This window comes from Scomber scombrus, chromosome 17, assembly GCF_963691925.1.
Source record: "Scomber scombrus chromosome 17, fScoSco1.1, whole genome shotgun sequence".
Classification (NCBI taxonomy): Eukaryota; Metazoa; Chordata; class Actinopteri; order Scombriformes; family Scombridae; genus Scomber; species Scomber scombrus.
The window spans coordinates 10536903-10559881 of NC_084986.1; the positions used below are offsets into that span (position 1 = coordinate 10536903).

Genomic DNA, 22979 nt, shown 5'->3' on the forward strand with positions numbered 1-22979 from the left:
ATTTTGGAGCATTTCCATGATTAATAGGCTGTGAGCTGACCTGTTTCCTCAGGCCATCCTGCTGCCTGTTAGTTACAGTAGCTAATAACCATCATCTCACCATGGTGAAGAAAGGCTGTGCACTGGGGGTTTCTAATCAAAGCTGACTTGAAAATGATTCTGATAAAGCAGATTACAATCCCACACAGCAAATGTTTGTCTTTGTACACATATGCATGCATGTGTAGATGTGTTTATGTACAAAAGGATGAAGGAAAGGCAAATATTGAAGCATTTGATTGTAACTAAATATCTAAAACATTGACAAGAACAAAAGAAAGTGGGACCACCTCCCTTAAACAGTGCAGCACTGCTTTCAAACATGGGGGACATGACATCCACATGGGATCATGTGATGAATGCTGAGGGGTTTTAAGATGATTATCAGGGTAGGAAAGAATAGACTATGTTTATTATTCAGACTTTTGCTTTTATCTTTTGAAATAACTAATAGTTGAACTCCTTCACTACTTACTCAAACAAAATATTTCCTTTTGACTCCTGCATTTCATACAAATTGTCCATTGGTCCACATCGCTGTATTCCAGACTGAAATATCTTTAAACTAGTGTATGGATAACTGCAGGCGCAGTAGTCTTCTTCACATCTTATTTGCACATTTAACTGGATTGGGGATTCCCTGTACATCCGCAAAAAATCCGTCTCTGAGAGTGTGTAATGAGATTAATGTGTGTGTGTGTGTGTGTGTGTGTGTGTGTGTGTGTGTGTGTGTGTGTGTGTGTGTGTGTGTGTGTGTGTGTGTGTGTGTGTGTGTGTGTGTGTGTGTGTGTGTGTGTGTGTATATAATTGTTTGTATAGCACTGATTTATGTATTGTGTGTGTTTGTTGTTCTCCTCTAGGCCGAATGTGGAAACCCATACACAAGCTGATGAGTCTTTATGGCTTAAGTATTTTGCTCGTTTGACGTTATGCCTCCGACCCCCACAGCTCCCCAGCAAGCAGCTCAGACCAGTGTGACCCAGTCACCTTTGACCCCAGCTGGGGTAGAGTCTCAACTACAAGCTCCAGGATCCATGAGTCACACAGGGGGCAACGCGTGGAATGAGGGATGATTTCCAGCAAAATGGATTAGTGGTGGAGACATAATGAAATACAAACATACATTCGGACCAAATCCCCTGACCTTAAGCATATTAGTGCAGTAAAGCCTGAACACTCATCTTTTTTTCCCATCCCTCTAAGCATTGGCAGATTTAGATTTTCTGCTGGCAGAAATTTCTAGAAAATATAATACAAAGATGATGAATAGACTCAATAAACTGCAGCACCATATTCTTGCTGGTGTGATCAGATAGTGTGATCTGAATGGTTTCTGGCATGGTCTTCCCTTTTCAAGCAGTTTCCAAGTGAATCTGTCACTGTCAAAGAAACTTTCTGATCTAAAGGAGGAGAGAAGAGAGGAGACAGAGAGCAAGAAGAAGAGGAGGGGATCAATTAGATGTCCCTCAGTTATCTTCTTGTCAACTCTGAGACAGATAAACAGACAGCTGTCCACTATAGATTAATTACACACCAGTGCTCATTAATCTGAGCCCTGTCAGCCAGTTATAGGCCCCTCCAACAAATTGCTGCCCTTACCAACCTCATTCAACACTCATTTTCTACTCTCTTTTGCACTCATTAGACTGCTCAACCTGTTGTCTTTTCTCCTTTCATTTTTATTCTAGTCCTGTTATTGACACACACACACACATATACAGTCTTTGATTCTCACAACTAGCTAATCTTCAAGGTCACTCTGAAAAACAGAATGAAGGCCTATATGTTGAATAGATAATGAAGTTTGCATTACTGTACAATGATAAATTAGAATCAGAGCAGGTGATGGGGAGAAACAATAGGATTATTATATTATAATATGGCACTTTCATCTAAATTCACAGCTTAATATAGAGTGTGAAAAACAGTAAAAATGCTGGGGGAAGGTGTCAAAATAAGATGTTTGGCTGTTTCCTTTTTCTACTGCATGGATACCTTTGTCCTCTCATTTTGCAATGTAAATGTGAAACAACAAAACTAAGATCCTGTGGCCATGCTAGTGGCTCTGTGACACTGTACAGAGGCACAGCAGTGCTTTGAGCTAAATGCTAACGATAGCACGTTAACATGCTCACAATGACAATCAGGGAGCAAAATTAACTTTTGTGTCCACCAAATGGCTATTGAATGTTCAAAACTGACCACACAATAGATGACCATTGGTTGTTTTTGGCTAGTGAGTGAATCAAATCTATCAGCTATATCTATTGCATATTTACCAGCATTTGGCTGGTGGCTGGTGTTCATTTTGGGCCCTGATGACAATTCTAACATGCTGATGTTTACCATGTTTATAATCTTAGCTTAAAGGTAGGGTTGGTAATGTTGAAAAGCTAGCAAGAGAGCTAGCAAGATTTGAAAATAGCACCTCCTCCTGCCTCCTCTCCCCCTCCCGTCAGTGAGTCCGTCCAAGCCACGCCCCCACAAACTGGCAACAGCGACAGGTGAAGACATGCGCGAAGTAGGCAGGGAGAGAGGGGGGCGGATGCAGAACTAGACATGAAGGCACCTAATTGGTTTTTGCTTTTCGGTGCGACGAGCATGGATTGGTCGGAGTTTTATCAGTCCTGTGGCTGCCACAGAGGTCTGATTTTTTCCGTTCCTTTTTCTAAAGACATAATGTATTGATACCTCTAATAATAGAAGGATCATTTCACCCAGTATAACAAAACGTGCTTCTGAACAGGATTACCAACCCTACCTTTAACATGCTAACATTTGCCAATTAGCTATTAACACAAATTGCAGTTTATAGACTGATGATTTGACACAAGTTTTGCAGGTATTTAGTCATAAACCAAAGTACTGTAGAAATTAAAAATGTGACCTCATGGTAGTGCTTAAGAAGTCACTACCACCAAAATTATTACAATACACATTTCACCCAAAACTGAAAATATCAACTTCATGGTGGCAGTAGAGGAAGAGGAGTTAATAGGATTCATCCCCTTGGAACATGGATGTCTGTATGAACTTTCATGGAAAAGTATACAATAGTTGTTGAGATATTTCAGTGTGGACTGACTGACCAATAGACAACAACAACAACAACAACAACAACAACAACAACAACAACAACACAGCCATCCATACAGCTATTCTGCTTGCATGGTTAAAATTACATCACAAACATACCAGGGAGGATGTTTCTATTCCACAGTCATTTGGATTTACCACATCAAGTCAGTCAGTACAGTTAAAACCAATCTAACAATAAACAATTTGGAGCATGTCCTATGTTTTGAAATATAATTATTTGACATGACTTTTTGTAAGGACAATATTATCCTTGTTCATCCATAAGTATATTAAAATGGTGTTGTTATGAGTTTTCTGGTCGTGTAGATCAAATTAAAATAAATTAAGCTAAATAATAGTGGCATAGGTTCATGAAATAATTCAAGTAATGCTTCTAAAATGATGACAGATGGATCATAGACAGATTTTCATTCATTAATCCTCTAATAAAACAGTATGGTTTGTAAAACTGAACTGTGAGTTGTAATTTGCTATCTGGCCACACGAGGATACTACAGGTCCAGTCATCAAATTACCTCACACTGAGTGTAAGATAGCATTTGCTGATTGAAAAGCAAAGAATGCAAATAATGTTGTGGACTCAATGTTATTTCATAATGACACCAGCTTGTCCTCGCTGATGGTGCTGATTTTAAAATGCTGTGATTCACTTCAGGAGGAAGCAAAGACCCACATAAGCACAAGAAGGGACAAAAAGAGACGCATTTATACTCACTCCACAGGACACTAAGTATTAATGTGTTCAAGAAGATTAGGATTTTGAAAAGTCACCCTACAGTTTCTCATCAAGGAACTGGAAAGCACTTCCAATCCATTTTAACTTGCAGCTTTTAATGTCTGACACACCAGTCATCTCAAATAAATTTTCCCGCAGCAATCATTCCCTATTTAAAATTCACAGCCTAAATGTCCTTCCAAAAATCCCACATTCAGACACTGAAGGATGGTTGTTAGCCAGGACATTTTGAGCTGCCCTGGCAAAGTACGGAGAACGCTGCTTAGAGCCAAAATTCCCCCCGCTGACTGTGACTCCGAAGCCTCTGTGAGAGGTGATTTGCAGAGTGTGACTGTGAATGGCAGCCGCGAGAGAAGACAAAGTGAGAAAGCAGAGGAGGAGGAGCAGAGTGGAGAAAGGAATGAGAGAGGTCTAAATCAATGCCATCCACTTCAGCTCAGTGCCAAGAAAGACAGATGCTCTCTCTGTCTGTTTGTGTGTGCGTGTCTGCACACACATCAATCAAGAGTTATTTTCCTTCAAGTCTATTTCTGCTTTGACCAATTTAATCCCAGATCAATGTAAGATGGAATGTAATACATAGTGACTCGAATTTAAATTAAACTTGAAATTAAACACATATCGATCACAGCGTCCAACTTTCTTTCTGTGCATTAAGAAGCTGAATGACTGCCATGGTCATTGTGCATGACAATCTAGAGCACAAATGCAGTTTGGCAGATATGGAGCAAAGAAATACTGTCATGTATGTGTGTATCTTCAAATATGCATATACCTGTGCTGGAGGAGGCAAAAACATCATCAGAGAAAACTGTCTCATTTCAAGCTCCTTTAAAACATTCATCCCCAAAAGACCATCTGACATGTTTTTCAGCTACAACAACTTGTCAAGAGGGGACATATTTAAAATTCTGGCTCAGCTCCACATCTGAGCACTTGTCTAGACCTCATTCATTCTCAGTGTAGAGAGTTCACTGCGTTGGAGCTCACCCAACATTATTAATACACACTGCAATAAAATGCCTCCTCAAATTAGCTACTTCTCTACACATGTCACAACTATAATAGTCCACCTCCCTATTCAATAGACACATGTTTGCATTTGTGCCCCTGAAGCAAGGACTGGGTGACCCTGTTCAATCAGAAACACTATCTCTCTTAGCTCCATTTCCACATGTATACATACAGCAAACCCAGCAAAGCTACAAAAATAACTCTGCCATGCAGCACTTAAATAGCGCAAACCAACCCTCTCTCAAGGAACATGAGAAAACAACCTTCACTCTGAACAGCTGTAATTAATAGACTGTCACAGTTCAGTGTTAAAAATGCAGAAAAAACGAATAAAAACAAGTTTTAAACACAGTCGGTCTCTGTAACAGTGTAAGCACAAAACCAAAGAATGATCACTAAATGGAGCAGATATAATCTTACATGCACCATCACTGTTTAGTCTGATATGTTTTCACTAGGACTGCTGGCAGTGAGAACTGAGACCTGTTGCACAGACAAATCTGCATAGCCAGCATACCAGCATGCAGTCTTGGCTCACCAGAAACAGAAACAGTTGAACGCCCTACCTGTAACTGTTTATGAATCGTCTGTGCCTGGGGTTTAAACACCACCGCCTCCTCAGTCTTCATAGCTCCCACCACCTGCCTGAGCTCCAGCCTCAGCTGCCACTTCCGTACATCTCTCAACCCCGCAGTCCTGCTGCTCGCTCCAGCCTCGATCCCTGACGTTCCTTGCCCCCCTGCCATGAGTCCCTCTGCCTGGCTGCAGCTGCATCAAAGCCCTCTGCACCCAGAGCAACTACCATCTGAGCGACCCAATGCTCGGGTTTCCTGCTCCGTCACCTGCCAAAGACTTGTTGGGGGGCTGGGGGTGGGTGGCTGTGCTGTGCTATCACTGACCCACTGACATTTACTGTAGTGCTGTACCAGTTATCGCCCAGTGCATCATGCCCATTGTCATGTGATGTCATTCTTACTGTGACATTCCTTTGTCTCAGCTTCTCTGAGACAGTCTTAATACTGTTTGACCCTGAGTAAAAGTCCAATGTCCGCATACAAAGATTCAGTGTCATTTAACTCACTGTGATATTACTTTTTACTGTATGGATGAATAGCAGAAAAAAAAAAGAAAAAAGCCTGGATTGAAATATATCTGGGACCAAATATCATATTTTGAGTTTTAGCACAGCCACAAACATTTTTTACAGTGACACTTTTTACAGCCTGAATGCTGTACTGTTCTAAAGACTAAAGTGCCCAACGAAATCCAAACACTTTACACTTTAAATAACATCTACTGGCAATTTAGCTTACAACTCTGGGTGCAATATGCATTATTTCTTCTTCCAATGTGATGTAAGGTTGAGATATTTTGAGTGCAGCTATAATGGGGTTGACAGCGCAGAGATGTTCAGCTACCTAAAATATCACCAGAGCTCTCTCCACCTACACTACCTACAGTACATGCAACCCACAGCTCAATGCAAGAAGTTAAAGCACAGACTCTGGAGGCTGTCAGCAGTCATTTTGGGGAATGCAAAAGAAAAAACAAGTCAAGAAATGGCAGATTGATTTTGACAGTATTTTACCTCTGAAGCACATGTACTTCATGTACTGATATAAATGCATGCCTCCTGCCCCACAGCTCTGGGCTAAAGTACATACGTAATTATAAGTGCTAATGCAACCCATTGATGTTCTCACCCTGCATGTCACAATCTCACTTGCCACATGGATCCTTTCCTGCAGCCCCTGCAGCAGTAACACCAAACACATCCTAGCCATAACACCAGCTTATTTCCTAGTACCAACATTATCACTCATGCCATTTTCCTTAACCTTAACTTCAAGGTAGGAAACTATCTAAGATGTTTCTTTGAATGTGTAATCTAAATACAGTCAGCTTTAATTTCCCTGTACTAATAACTACAGATGTCTGAGATTGTGTTACCACTGCCTTGAAGCATATCTCTTAAAAGCTGCTTTTATCGGAGTTATCTAAAAAAAAAAAAACAACCTTTGCATCAACTCAAGATGTTAAAGTACTTTCCGCCCACATGACCTAAGCCGGAAATTGATATTATGATGAAGCCATGCTGTAAGTGTCAGAGTATGTAATTAAAGCTTGAAAATTGACTACCTTGGATGGCAATGTAAAGTATTAATGTTCATTGTATTTTTTTTTTTTTGAAAATAAGCAGGCATTGTTCTGCTGTATTTGCTGTTAAAGACTAAAAGAATCACAAGAGGAATTCAGATATCAGGAGATACACAGGAGAGATTCAGGAGAGATTTGATCTTCATCCAGAAGAGGAGCAAATTATTTCAAGAAGAGAGAGGGACTAATGTCCCCTTTCCACTAAAAAGTATGTTTTCTTCTTGTTCCCACAGTTGGATGTTTGAGCTTCACTGTACAGAATAATCCATGTGCAGAGTTTGACACTAGAAGGCCGTTTTCACGTTTATCTGCTGAAAGTAGAATGTTTCTTTGAGCTCATTGAAAATCAGATTTTTAGAGGTGGGCCTACAAGCATGATTTATGATAACACAAATAGTTTGGAAGCCAGTGTAGGTCAAATATTCAACCTACACCAGTATGATGTTGAAACTTGTAGCTTTTAGAGCACATATACTGCACATATACTGTGTACTGTAAATATTTACATATTTATTGATTCTGGAATTTGTAATGACCAATAAGGAGTAGATGTACTTTTAAGGATTTTAACAATATAATTCAATATTTTTGTGGGAAAACCATGTCAGACACAGATTATTATTCAGAGTATACATCTTAAAACATGTCTGGAGAGGATCTTTAGAACGTGATATGCATGTCATTCCAGTGATCCCACTAGGTTCAGTTATAATCTGTGAACAGCAGCTCTTCTGCAGCTACTGCAGAATTTAGAGGAATACGCTTCCAGGTAGTCTTGGTTAATCATTAGGGCCCTATAAAATCATTGCAATTGTTTTTTTCTCTCTCTCTCTCTCTCTCTCTCTCTCTCTCTCTCTCTCTCTCTCTCTCTCTCTCTCTCTCTCTCTCTCTCTCTCTCACACTGACTTACTGACACTGATACTCAGTGCCTGTAAGGCTTTCTGGCAGCCTTATGATCAAAACAAAATATTTAAATTACACTTTAAAAATATGCATGTCTCTTTTTAATATGTATGTGTTCAGGTGAAGTTAAGCCTTAATAAATTTGGCTACAACTACTTATCATGTCTTTACTCTGAGATGGCAATGCTCTAAAACTGAGAAATTGATACACCTGATGTTGAATTAAGGATGTAAATGTTATTGCTGTAGTTTTGAATATTGGTACTGTAGGAAATAAGTCTTATTCGTTTGTTGAATGCATGTAAGTTTCTCTACACCTTCTAAAAGCTCAATATACAAACTAATGCAAATGACACAAATAGAGGAAAGCAGTATCCGGAAAACTGAGGTATCAAAGCCTCCAACAGAGGCAGGAAATACAGCAGAAACACAAGCACTGCAAGACAAATCTGCTCAAACTGCAAGTCTTTGCTTTTACATGTGTCACCTTACATACACAGGTCATTCTGGATCCCATTTACAAGAACAAAGACATCTAATATTGGCCCACGGTTGAGGAAACATGAGCAAAGAGAAGTAAGGCGATAGCATTAACAGGCCTGTGCGCACACACGCACACGAGTATGGTTTATACATATGTGCCAAACACATACGCAACCAAGCGCACAAACAAACACATACTATCATGGTGAATTACCCCTTTGGCTCCATAGGAGTCTGCAATTTGAGGGTGTGAAAGTCAAGGTGCAACATGAGACCACCATTAATAATAGCTGTGGCAGTGCCCCTGCTAGTGCTAATGAATGCAACACATTAACACACATTAACACACATGTAACGTTGCCACACACACCCACCCACACGAGCACCCACACATTTGAACCATTAACGTCAACATCAAAAAGAGAAATGCAACATAAGAATGAAGATGTTTCGCAAGAAGGTAATTCTAGTGCACTTACTCATGCACCACGACACACTTCAAACTGTATGACTGAAGAAGCCTTTAAGAGCACAATGTATAAAACATGGAAATGCTGTTAGCCTATACTTCTGGATTAGCATGTGTGCTGAGGGCTGGTGGAGGGTTAGGGAAGAAGGGGAGAATAGAGATGAGAGCCAAGGCTTTAAGCAATACTAATGCTCAGTTGAGATGAGCAGTCTGACAACAAGGCTACAAGCCTTGTGAATAAACGATGAGCGCACACGCCAGAGGGCAGAGATAGTAGTTATTTCTGCATGATGACTGCGCCGACCTCTCAAACTGCTCTCTGTGCATGTACACTAACAAATATATACATATACACACACACACAGAGACATGCAAATATGCACAACACAACAAGTTGACCTTTTACTGTACTCTGTCCCCTTGTACTGTTTGGTGAGCACATCAATGGAGGTCTGCCAGACTAGAAACTGCTTTGTCCATGCCCACCTGGTGTGTGCACGTGGAACACACGCACAAACACACACACGTCATATTGTGGTAACGTGGTCCCCAATTTGTCCTAAATCAGAAATGTGTCCCCAAAAGTAGCCTATAACGAAAAACACACACACACACACACATACACAGAGCTGGGGGAGTCTGCCAAGCAGAGGAAACCTTATGTCAATCAAGTGTCAGGGCAACCAGGGGAGAAGGATATCAGGCCATGGGTGAGACCTATAAATAACATAGGGAGTCAGGGTCACACACACACACACACACACAAATGCCCTTACATACATTTGACGCACAGACGCTCATTTATACACTGACAAATTGCCATTAAAAAGGATAGAGAGGCAACTAAAGACCAAAAAATCTAAATGGCAATTTTTGAACACAGAGAGACACAAAGTTTTGAGAGGAGGCCTGAACTGTGTCAACAGTGTCACTAAATGTAAGCAAACCGCGGGACTTTCCTTCATTTGTTTCTTTAAACTAGCACACGACCAAACTTACACACAAACTTGGCAAGTTTGCAGTTTTTTGTGTGCACACTGCAACTGAGAGCATTGAGAAGACTTTTGGATTTGATGTGGAGTGAAGTGACCCCAAATTCATCAAACTACTTTCCACACCTTTTTTTATTTGTCCAAAAGACTTAAATTTGAGCCCCATTTAGAAGGGAGTGTTTTCTCTAGGGGACGCTGGGTCAATTTAATATCACATGTGCTGATCAATGATTTTAATTTGAATTGAGTTTGGTGATCATGTGCATATGACTATGACTTGTCTCGTGTTATTGGGTTTCAACACTTCTGGGTAACAATGATCACATGGTTTTTCAGTTGAAATATCCTTGTCTAGTTTAACAATGGCTCAAATGACTTCTTTCAATATTGGACTATAAAAAAACAATCAGACAGATATGGGAAATGTCCCGTGTAAGCCTGTTCTTAATTAACACCTTTGGCAAGCACCATGTACGATTCAGAAAGCTCAGAAGTTGCTAACACAGGTGGAGAAAACTGAAAAAAACTGGAGGAGAGGAGAGGAGAGGAGAGGAGAGGAGAAGAGAAGAGAAGAGAGGAGAGAAAAGGAGAGGAGAGGAAAGGAGAGAAGAGGAGAGGAGAGGCCCAACTGGGCTTTGGGTCAGGATCGAGAGCTGGATTGTAGGAAGGGTTCTTCTAACACATGCAAACCCTTTATGACCTACTTTCTACTCAGTGGTGGCCTACAGCAGAGCAGAATCAGCTGTCATGGCAACATGCACTTCACATCTCAGCACCCATCATCATGATTATCATCATTATGATTATCATCATCACCATCATCATAATCAATGGCGCTCCATAGCAAGGGGAGAAACATGGGGACATGCCGCTACAGTTAATCTAGACTTTTCTGGAGAGGCTCATGCGAATGAAACAAAGGGAGAGTGGAAATGAGGACTAAGAGAAAAGACTTGGCGGCGCAATGTAGTTATGTCATGTGTGGAGTCATTCTTGGTGTTTCTCTCTGTTCCTGCTGACACGCCACCTCCACCTGAATGCATGGCAGCAGGCAGCAGAGGAGAGATATGGTAACAAAACAGCGGGTTGTGATTGTGTGAGTGCGACCAAAAACAAAAAAGAGAGAGAGAGAGAGAGGGATTAAAAACAGAAGGGAAGAGGAAGTCATACTTTGGGCAACGGCGTTTCGGATGACCGGACTTTCTTGGGAGATATCTGTGAAGAGAGCAAGAGAATTATTTTCTTGGTTCCCCCTCTTCAGAGATATCTCCTTTGGCATATTGCTGTTCTCTGTTACGGGAATTTTGTAGATGTCTGATCACGTATTTTCCTGTCAGCAGTACCTGTAAGTGGTTCCTTAGAGGCTAATATATAAGTTATAAAGTATAAGCTTGTTGTTTTAGATTTATTCAAATGCAAGTGCTGCACTGTTACAATTTTCTAAATCAGAAATGTGAAACTGTTTAAAAAAGGTGTGAGCAGGTGTTGTAACACACACAAGACAATGAGTCCTAGATTTTGAAGATGAAGGGCGGTGGCCCTCTGAAAGGTCAACATTTGGGTCAGACATACTGTATAATGGAACCACAGACTGCACAGGAGAAGAGTAAGAATGCCACGTGTTAAGCAGTGACCCAGTGAAGAGGCCTAATACAACATACATTATGCAAGAAAAGGCCCTCAGAGTGTGAAAAATGTTCTGCTACAACCCAAAGAAAGGTGCACAGAAATATGAAGGAGTAATTTATTAAATGTTCAGGTGTATTATTGAATTTTTTCTACTTCAGCAGAAGTGTCATTGTGTGATATGTTAATAAGAACCAATGAACAACAACACATCAGAGGAGACACTCAGAAGGTTCAGAGACAAGAGGAGACACACAATCACAGTTACAGGGAAGGTCAGGAGGAGAATAAACACAGCCAAATGAAAAAGAGAAATCCCTTTGCTTTACTGTTAATGGAAAATGAATAAAGTTTAATAAAATGATCTCTTTAAAGCTGCATTAAGCATTTTCTAACCAGTAGAGGGCAGAAAGACAAACATAGACTATTGGCTTGTCAAGTCCTTAAGGGTACCATGTAAGCAAACATTTGCCTATTCACAGAGACAGCATATACAGGATTACATGTACATCCTATTGGAGTCATGTTTCTGGCCAGCTGGCAATTAGTACCGCATCAATTTGTCTGTAAAAGATTATGTCAAATACACTGGATAATGGTTTGGTCTCATCTGCTCAGAAAAAAAAATATGTTGGTCTCTTGTAAGATTTTATTTGAGACTTTTTGCCTTCATTTGCTAGTTAATCATGCAACAAAGTGGGAGCATATGTTATATTTCGTAAGTTACACTTTTAGGACCATTAGTCCTAAATGACACAAATACCTCAGCTGTTAGATGAACGACTTTTGACCCTTTTGATCCTCTGTTTACCTCAGTTCTCAGCTGCTTTATGGTTGGCAGTTAGCGTTCGGGCGTTTTGTCAGAGCTTGTTTGCTGTCTGCATTATGTATATGTGTATATGGTAGGTTGCTGAGACTTATGAGAGTCTATGTGCACCCACAGTACCCAAAAAAGAGCTTAAAGCAGATAAAATGTACAGAGAACGAGGAATTGGCAGTTCATTCTCAATGGGTGTGGCACTACAGGGAAATATATTTGATTCAATGTAACTTTAATATCACAAATGTAGTTTAATGCAGGTTTAAAGCAGTATTATATACATTGATATGACTATAATTTAATATACCAGGGCAATTTGTAATGTTAAGTGGCCAGATGGCACTGGAGAATTAAAAATGTTCCCTCACAAAACAAACAATAGAGTGTAACGAGTATAGTGGAGTGGTGGGTGAAAGCAGAGACAGAAAACTAAAAGGAAGAGTTTCAGAACAGTGCTGATATTGTTCTGAAGGAAAGAATAAGTACAGATATAAGATGGTGTAGACAGAGTGAGTGAGGATTGGGCAGGAAGCCAAAACGGGACAAATAAGGAGAGGAATGAAGAGTGGCAATTATAAAGATGCAAGAAAAGTGAGGTGAGCATGAGTGAACACAAAAAATTGTGATTTGTCCCCCGTGTGTAATGTGGTTGCTCTCTGTCTCACTCTACCTTCATTGGTGCCAGCTGGATGGGGGTGATGTAGGAGGGGTCCACCATGGGCTTTGGGCGGTTGGCAGTGTCCGCCAGGAGGCTTTGCCATTGCTGTGGCAGCCCGGTGAACTTCTGCTCCCGCGGATCGAAGCCCGTGTGGACCCGGTGCTCAAAATTAGATGGAGCTGAGATCTCCAGCCGTTTCTTCTTCTTCCCAAACATGCTGGAAAACCCTGACAAACCTGCCAAACCAAAGAAGAGAGTTGTGGATTAATATTTTGTCAGATGCATCAAACAATTGAATTTAAGAAAAACAAATACGGGATAAAACGCAGTAATGCACATGGGGTGTACAGTGCATTAAAAGAGCCAGTTCTCCCCTTTCAATGGTTTGGCTTTTTTTCAGTCTTTCTCCTCACTGTATTCACTGTACAACTGTACTCAACAACTCTATTCAACTGTATATTGGAGATATGATACCATTTCTACACCATGTTAAAAATGTTCTCTCCTACTGTTGCAAAGCCTATCAATAAGAATTCAACAAGCAAACCCAAAAAAGCTCCATGAAACTCTTTTATCTCATTTAAAAGTAAAGACTACCTTTAGATATTTGGCATGAAGCAACATTTTAAGTTGCCTAAAAATGTTTCGGGATCTTTCAATGCCTCACAAACCGTCTCTCACCAGCTTTTCCATCCAATACTGAGCCTTACAGATGGCACAACAGCGAACTTCATGGAATATAAAAGCCGGAATTAATAGGAAAGATAATTAAGCAATCACCCTGGTTCTTATTAAGTTAGTATAGCAATCAATTAGGTTGTACTTGCCATGCCTGCAAGTTTCACAGCTGACAAGTCAACCAGTTTTAAATTGATGTTTCATATTGTGCCGTGATGTAATGTATTCTGCCGTCGTGTAGCATGCTAATCTCTGCCTTATAATGCTGCAGGATACAAACAAAGACAGAACAAGAAAAAATGTCCAAACATGCTAAAAAAAACTAAAAAACAAGTGTCCACTTTGGTTACGTAATATAAACATCAGAAAAAAACGACTTATGCACTGAAGCAGAAAAAAAGGAAGAAAAATTAGATGCCAAGTTGAGATTGTGAGGTTTTTACATCATGTATGCATGGCAGCACTGCTCCTGTGCTTTTACTACTTAGAAATCCTGTTGTGGTATTGGTGGTTTGGGTGGATGCATGGTGTCCAGTCATAGGAACAAAATGTCATGATGGCTGGAGTGGCTGTGAAAGGAGCCTATTGTTTCATTCCTTTCTAGGAGGCATTGTCCACAGAGAAAAACAAAGTCACCCTTCAACCCCCCTTCTCATTTTCCCTCTTCCCTCTGTTATGGCTTTTGCACTGATAATGTTTGCCTTGCCAGTCCATGCTACTCAATTCTTAAATGTACATATGTGTATTGTACATGTGAATTGTGCACAAAACAGTCAAGAATCCTCCACTTAAGCAAGCGTTTTAGAAGGTCTTAGTAAAAAAACACCTGAGGATTTTAACATCTACATTGTATTAGGGAAAAATGCATATGCCTGTCAATACAAAAATATACTATAATGTACAATCGATCAGACTGCGTAACTCTGCAACTAACAGTTTACTAAGTTACTCTTACTACACCTGTTTAGTCTAGTATAACACCTAAACCGTTCACAATAATAAGCAGCAGATTCAACACTCAAATTTCATTCAACAATGGGTCTTGGAAATTCTCAGTGTCTATGTTTACATGCACACTATTATTCCAAATATCATAATATTATAATATTCCATTTGGATGTTCCAAATTAGGCCTTATTGCAAATGTAGCATTTTCCGATTAAGATGTGGGATATGCCGATATTATTTGGGTTTTAGGAGCATTCTTTGGACAGCGTGCTGAGAATATGCATCACATTTGGGGGTTTTGCCGCAGTTTCTGTCACATAGCCTCTTGCCAGTTTATGGTCAGCTCTGTGCGTAGTAAACAAACCAACTAGCCAACAGTTTGCAGGCTGAGATAGAGATGCATGACGGGCTGGTTGTGTAACGCATCCCTGCGCAGGCAAAATGACATATGCTGGAGCAGGAAGGCAGATAGGAGAAGAGAGCGGAGAGCTGTTCAGGGCGGACTGCAAAAACAAAGCATGCCTACTCGGTATGATGCACCAAAACCACTCAGCAATGTAGTAATCTTGCGATAACTTAGGTCCTAAATGTGCCCGTAACTATAAATTAATAATATCAGTCACATCAATGTCACTTATAAATATCAGGCAGCAGCTCGCTAAAGTTTTCCACTTCGGTGGTTTACATCACTGCCTGCGGAGATCTTGTGATTCCCGTTCCCAATGGAGCAGAGGGAAACCCTGAAAACCAACTGCATGTAAATGCGAATATGAGTGGAATATTCATTTTCATTAGCCTTAGTAGGAATACTGTCTTAATCAGAATAGGGGCAAAAACAGAATGTTTTGTGCATGTAAACGTAGTCATTGAAGTAAATAAAAGCAGAATTATGATTCCTACCAGATGACCATGGATTTTGTGGAATGAAATGATGACTGCTGCTAGCAGATTTTGTCAGCTGTAACTATACTTGTGTAATTGTAAAGAACTTGAAACATAAAACTATGAGTTGGTTGAAACAAGGTGCTGTGCCATCGGTCTGATGGTCCATTATTCCAAAATCCCAATCCAATAGTCTAAAACAAACTTCACAATGGATCGAAAGCCCATAGTCCGACAGCCCGTTTTCACCAAAAAAAAGCCCAGTGCCCCGAAGGCCGCAGCTTAAATGCAGATATACCAGCATTTCGGCTCCTGCACGGTGAATGTTCCAGTCTTGAAAAGGTATTTTTCTAATGTAACCCCAAAATATTGAATTTAGCTATAGAAATGACCCTCCTCTTTGGAAGTAATTCTCGGTCACTATGTAAGCGAATTAATCAGGCATGCTAACGTTTGTAGTAGATAAACACACTGTTTAAATCGTTTGTTACACTTTTTTCTTGTGTTTTTGGTTTTGCACAGGCTAAAACAAAGTCACTGCTCTCAAAAAATATTTAGATAGTGTATAGCTCTTATTAGAGCTCCATGCACACTACTAAGATTTGGAGAGTAAGCAATAATTTGGAAACAGAATTGTTGAGTAAGATGTTACAAACACTAAAAGTGTTAATTAAGACAGCTTAGCAGGGTGCTAAATCAGTTTTAGTTGAGAAAATGACTAACTTTTGACTTGGCAGCATGTCCTGAACAGCTGCAGTGACAGTCACCAAAGATTCAGTTTCTAAATGTAACTTTAAACAGGCAAGGCAAAAAATGTAATCATGGAAATCTTTCTCAATCATTTCCTTTGCTTCCCAGCAGGAGTGCCAGACAGACCAAATTAGAGGCTTCAAACAGGAAAGATGGAGAGATAGATTGATGGGAGAGAAACAGATGAGGGGGGATGGGTGAGCACAGAGGATGAGAACAGAAAGGGAGTATGGTCAGGAGGTTATGGAGAGATGAACGAATAGAGGAAACAAGGGAAAGAGAAAGAGACAAAGACGTAAAGAGTCACGAAGAGAGGATGGAAGCTGAGAAGGCTTAAGGCTTTTGTGATGCATACAGTGCAGCACAATCACAGCACAACAGATTATTATGCAGCACATTGCTGCCTTCGGAAAGCTCAATACTGGATCAAAAAGGTGTTAAGATAGAAACCTCGTCCCACAGGCATGTTTACACAACCCTACTTTCTACGCTGCATTCACTGTAAGCCTCGGTTTACACTGTAATGACTCGAGGATGTATTGCATTGATTGCAAGTAAAATATGCCATTTTTGAGCAAAGAGAAAAGATAGAAAGGGTTTATGTATAAATCAAAGCACATCATTTGATATTTATTATGATGTGAACTGAATTTGAGCATGGAAAATATAGAGATGCAACATTTAACTTTAAAATTGTGAGTCACTTACTGCATGAGTCATAAGAATCACATCAGAGTGCCGGATGCATTCAAGAAGAGGAACTTCTACAGCCATGTATCACATCATATCCCTGAATGGAATAAATACAGTAGCTTATAGATCAATTTTTATGCAGCTATCATGTGACCCTGTCCTTAGTCATCACCACCTTGTGTAAACATCTAGCAGAGAGGTACATCATTAAAGATACACATGATCTTACACAGGTGTTCTCTTAGATAACCAGCATAAACAAATGCCTAACAACCCTCAGCCCTAATCTTTTCGATTTTTTGCTGATCTGCAAATCGTCTCTTATGCAACACGGACATGTCAGCAACCCTCTCCACTTTTGGCTGATGTCCACTTAAACCTCCGCAGATCGAACTAAGGTTTTCGACCTTGTTTCTATTTCTAGAGCATGTGCACAAAGTGGCTTCTGTGAGATGCAACACTGACATGTAGACATTATGCTGATGAATGAAGACAAAATTAAATCAATGAACACAACATCATGGATGAGGCTGAGGATGCAGCTTCTGGGACAGGAATGGTCTGACAGAAGGCAATGCTCAAATATTTTGTAAATATCGACAACAACAAAGTTGCCTTCCACAGACACCACAGTGAAACATGCACTGACTAAACAGGGTTTATCGCTGCCTTGCACTGAATCATCAACTGAATCATCAGCTGACACAAATGTGGTAGTTGAAGCCCTTGTTACCTCGGAGCAAAACACAAATAGAAACAAAAACACATCCCATAATGCTGGATTCAACAAGCATTCATATTTGAACAATGTGGTGGAAGTGATAATTAGACTGGGACTAAAAACAGAATTGTTGTGCTGCTACAAAACTATGAACATGCATATTATACTGATGTGTGTACGTATGTTTGTCTGTAAACCACCTGTAAGTTTGTTGAAGTTTGTAGGCGGGTCACTGCACTCCAACCAGGCCATGCATTATTCTTATATCAAAATTATATTTAAAAGAACTGTGTTGAGCTCAGCAAGAGGGATATTTTTATGAAACGTTAATTTTATGACAGACAGAATGTGTTCAGTAAACTATTTTTCACCAGTGACCCCTGACCTAGATGGCACGTCATGGGAATAAGATTATTAAAGGCTAGTGGGGCTTAAGTCGTCTAGGCCAAACTCAAGTGCTAAGAGACACAACAACACATGCACACACACTTATACGCCACTGAATGCATGCAAGACAGCAGATGGAGACGCGTGTTCATGCACTCACACAGACCAAATGTACTCCTTCAGAGCTTTTAGCAGTGAAATGAATCTGAGTGTGTGCCGCTGCCCTCTCACAACAGTTAAAACTGGTTTGGACTGAGGTGTACTTTAAGTGTAGAGGCCTCTGGGAATTGCCTCCACGCAGAGGCAAGAGGAACTACTTACTGCACAACTTCTACTGCTTGCCACATAAGCACCTCTTGAGCTGTAATTTATGGGCAGATTGTAAAGCACTTTGTGAAGTTTCACACTAATGCCTGGCAGGTTATTCTGCCAAAGAGTAACAATGTCACACTCATGAGAAATTGCACCTGGTAATATATAGCAGAGATTATTCAAGCTGTGCAAGACTCAAGTGAGCTGTGTGTGTGTGTGTGTGTGTGTGTGTGTGTGTGTGTGTGTGTGTGTGTGTGTGTGTGTGTGTGTGTGTGTGTGTGTGTGTGTGTGTGTGTGTGTGTGTGTGTGTCTGTGTCTGTCAGTGAGTTACATGCATTCACTCACAAACTAGCTCTGATGCCTCTAGCTGAGTGACCCCTGAATAACTACAAATGCATATTGTTCTGTCACATGAATATGTACCCTTTAAATATGTGAAAGCAATATATTTTGATGTTACTGTCACATTCAGTGTGCTGTTACGAGAAGCATTACATAACTACACCTACACAAGCCATGAATTTACCAGAGATGCTCAGCCACACATTGGCACACAAAGACAGGCACATGCAAACACGTGCGTACATACGACACCTAACCTGGATACACACACCCATGCAGGCATAAAATATTCATAAAAGCATGCACGCTCTGCATACATGTCAACACATGCACACAAACATACTTAAAGGGGCTACTAGTCCCAGGGCACAGATCCTGACTCCCAGGCTGATTTGTCTCCAAACCATCTGTCACCATCTGAGCCTCCACAGGCATTTCCCCTTTTGTACAAGAACACCTCAACACACGCACATGCACACTTTCACTGGAACCTGTCCCATGTTACAGCAAAATAGGGACGCTGTACATGTGTGTGGCTGTGTGTCTTTGTGTTGAGTGTTTGTTGTGCATGTACACTGTGTCTATTTTTGGTTCCTAAGCACATGTTAACGCCCTGCAGCAGCATGGTGTGTTTGTGTGTTTTCAAAACACTAATTTTGCCTCCCTTAGATTGTAATTTAGAAGCATAAATTGGTATTGAGATGCAGAGCATTCACTCATGCACAAATATGCAAATACATTTCATACATAATTTAAAATGCAACATGAAAAGGACACAAATTCCCTCTGATAAACAAGACGAAGGACGGGGGGCAATGCTCTCTCCTTCATTTTGCTGCTACAGGGAAGAGGAGGAATTCCTAATTTAAGGTCAAATGTTTCACAGGCAAAACCTGTTTTTCCATTTTTGCTTAAGGTTTTGTTTTTCCCAGGGTCCTTAAATGCAGCTTTACCTGGTTTAAGTGACAAGGGGCTGCACAAAGTTAGACCAAATTAGTTTATGCATTCTCATCAATGGTGGGACTGTTCTGCTTTTGTCGTGCCCTGCTCTGTTGTGTGCTGCTCAGCTCTGTACCATTTGCATTCACTTGTTCTCTCAAGACCTTGTTCCTTCAGATGATTTAATTGGCTCAAAAACTGTTTACACAGACACGCATTTCACCTTCCATTCCCTGTAGATGTATTTGTAGAGTAGTAAACAACTTCAGCTGACAATCTGGAAGAGGCTTTTTTTTATCATTTGCTACGCTATTTACAACTCGCTGGGAAGTTTGTGTCATCCCTCACTCAAAACATAATTAAAGACTTGGGATGATCAGGAAGCTGCAGCATTTTAAATTATAGATCAGATTAAGAACATCTCATTTTAGTTGTCAGTAACACTCGTTAAATCACTGCTCTTACCTGGAAAAAAACTGACAGTGTCTTTCAACCAATCAAATTGTTCTGGATAAGCCATGGCGAGACAGTCCTGCACAGTCAGATCCACCTCAAATGTGTTGCTTTGATGTCAAATTGCACTCCTGATAAATCCATTATGCACCCCAATTTTCTTTCAACAAAAAAGGAAACAGCGAGTACCCTGCCCGAGCCATGATTGCCGAATTATGAGCCAATGATTCCCTGGAGGGGCGACACTTCAGTGAAGTCATCGAATTGACAAATCAGGTCAGATTCAGGACCCTCTGCAGCTCTCAATGAGCTGCTACTACTATTGCTAGCCTGCTGCTGCTGCTATGACTCTCCCTGCCTGCACGCTCTGATAGCTCCCAATGTGAGATGCACAGGGCACGGAAAAGTGCCTACGCCAGCAGCCCGGGCCAAGGCACGGCCAGACAGCTTAAGCCCGGACCCATCCCATTTCACTTTGGTTGTTTGTTTAACTCGGTTTGACCGAGTTGTGACGAAGTGAGCACCCTTTGACCTTTACTGTCCTCCTCCCACTTGTCGGTCTGTCAACAGTGCCACAAAAAACAACAGAGAGTGTAAGTGTCCTCTGTGTTCCAACAATCTATGGGATGGTGTTTGTGTCCTGACTACCCCCCCCCCCCCCCCCACACACACACACACACACACAGCCACACACCCACATATAAAAACTGTCACCAACTGATGCCAGCATGTGCGGATATCAACTTTGGTGTCAAGTGCTACACCACCAGGCACCCTGTCACTGCCTCTTTCGCAAGGCAAATCACAGAGAGGAAGACAGTCTGACGGAGGAGATAAGATGGAAGAAAGAGAAAGAAACAGCTGGTCCAGTCAGCGGTTGTGACAGAGTCTGGCCACTTGCCGATTGCTAAAGGGACATTCAGCGGTGGCAGCAGCGGACGGGCTCTGCGCTGAGGGCAAACACACACTAACAGCACTGGGCTGTCAGGATCACATTGTACAGTATTTTTCCCTTAGAGAGCATGAGAGTGGATAGAGGGTGCAAGGGAAATTGTAATGTACACCTCTGCCTTGGCTTTGGGCCAAATTTAAATATATTTGTTTTGAGACTAAAGGAAAGTATACCTTTTGGCTGCCAGAAATGCCGCTAACTTTGTCTCTGTTGATCTGCTTCTCTGCTGCAGCTCTTGTATGTAATGCATAACATACACAGACATTCTGGGATGACAGGGATGATAAAAATCTTAATAGTTGATTCAAAAGAAAGGGGGATTGATTTAGTACAAATCCTCTCAACAGACCAAGGGGTAAGACAGTTTTAGTATTTCATAACTTTCATGAATGACCTACCAGCAACACACATTATGTTGTCCATGACAGGGCCTATTGCAAAGTTTGGTGAAGATCACATACATTTTTCTGGATGTCTGAGGAACCACGGGCCCTCACTGAGATACACCATTGCATTTTGGGCTTTTAAATTAATCATATCAAACTCAATTTTCCATAAAATACATGTATGTACTACTTGTTTGCTTTGCTGTAGACACAGACAGCATTTTCCAATCCAGGAAATGTGACATCCTTTCACAGGAGTGAATACGTATGCCACCTTCATGGGTCTCACCCAGGTTGTCTAACTCTCTGTCTTTCCCTCTTTTGGCCAAATGCAAACACATGCAGAGGAGTAACGCAGTAGCTCTGAAAGTGGGGAGCTGCAGGGGCAGCTGCAGACTAAATAGAGAAAGAGAAAACTAGAATTATGGCAGCTAAAGCTCATTTGGCTATGCTAAGCACTCCACTCTTTAAAAGCATCAATCCAGCACCCTGCACATGGCTAATGGCCGGCTACATCATTACTGTCAAAAGACCAATGCTTGTTAGTAAGAGTAATGATAATTCCTCTAAAGTATTTTATTGCAAAGTACAGGCTGTTACTGTGTTCTTTGGAGGTGTGATGATTAGAAACATCAAAATCGCCAAAAAGCCAGAGACATTTATGAAAAGGAGACATCCAGTTCACACACCGTTTTCAAGTGTCGTACTGATCTTTCACTATCGAGGGAAAGTATCTGCTAAAGTTGTTTTTATCTCCTCATGTGGTAACATAACAGATGAATATAGCAGGGAAGGACGACTCTGGGATGTACAGAGAGATCAGGGGAGTAATCTAAATGAGATCACTGCAGTCCTGAGGACAAAGAGTGTGTGTCAATGTCTGAGAAAGAGTGTGTACATGTGTGTCCATGTGGACGTGCACAGCGGTGTGCCTGTGTTAAAAACACATCAAAGTAAAGGGTAACCTAAAACGAAAAATTCCCTGATGTGTCTCTTTGTGGATGTAAAATGAAATCTCACTGGGAAAAACTCACAATGTTTTACTATTTCTGCCTTATGAAGAACCAGGCAAGGCCCAAATGTTATTCAATAAACTAATAAGAAAAGGAAAGATGCTTTTAAATGCCATTTGAGATACCAGAATTTTGTTAAGTGGTGACTGACAGACCAATGTTGTCCATCCATTTTCCACCACTTATCCTGGTCTAGATCTTTTACTGCACACTTAGTAGAATAGCCCAGACATCCTTTCCCCAGCCACATCCTCTACCTTCTCCTGGGGCATTCGCAGGCTACATGAGATACGTTATCCCTCAAGCATGTTCTGGGTCTGCTACTAGGTCTGCTTCCAGTTAGAAAAGCCCAAAATACTATCATAAGCAATTCAGGAGCCTCCGTGTCTCCTTTCAGTCTCCTTTTTCAGCAAAGAAAAAGCACTTGAATTGACAGATATCCATGCACCTGGAGCTGTTTGGTAATATCCAAACAATGCCAAAAAACAGAGTAATTTAGCAGTTTACTTACAACCACAGTTTTGCTA

The 22979-nt window shown here is 40.9% G+C and overlaps 1 protein-coding gene across 1 annotated transcript in view; it reads right to left on the minus strand.

The window, feature by feature from the left end:
• Positions 1 to 13227, minus strand: part of pak5 (p21 protein (Cdc42/Rac)-activated kinase 5) — a 35278-nt gene extending 22051 nt beyond the window's left edge. The window contains exons 1-2 of the mRNA XM_062436927.1: positions 13009 to 13227; positions 11063 to 11107 (exon numbers count right to left, since the gene is read on the minus strand). Of these exons, the coding sequence (XP_062292911.1) occupies positions 11063 to 11107; positions 13009 to 13212 (249 nt within the window). The 5' untranslated portion in view covers positions 13213 to 13227. The remainder of the gene's footprint in view (positions 1 to 11062; positions 11108 to 13008) is intronic.
• Positions 13228 to 22979: the final 9752 nt, after the last annotated feature.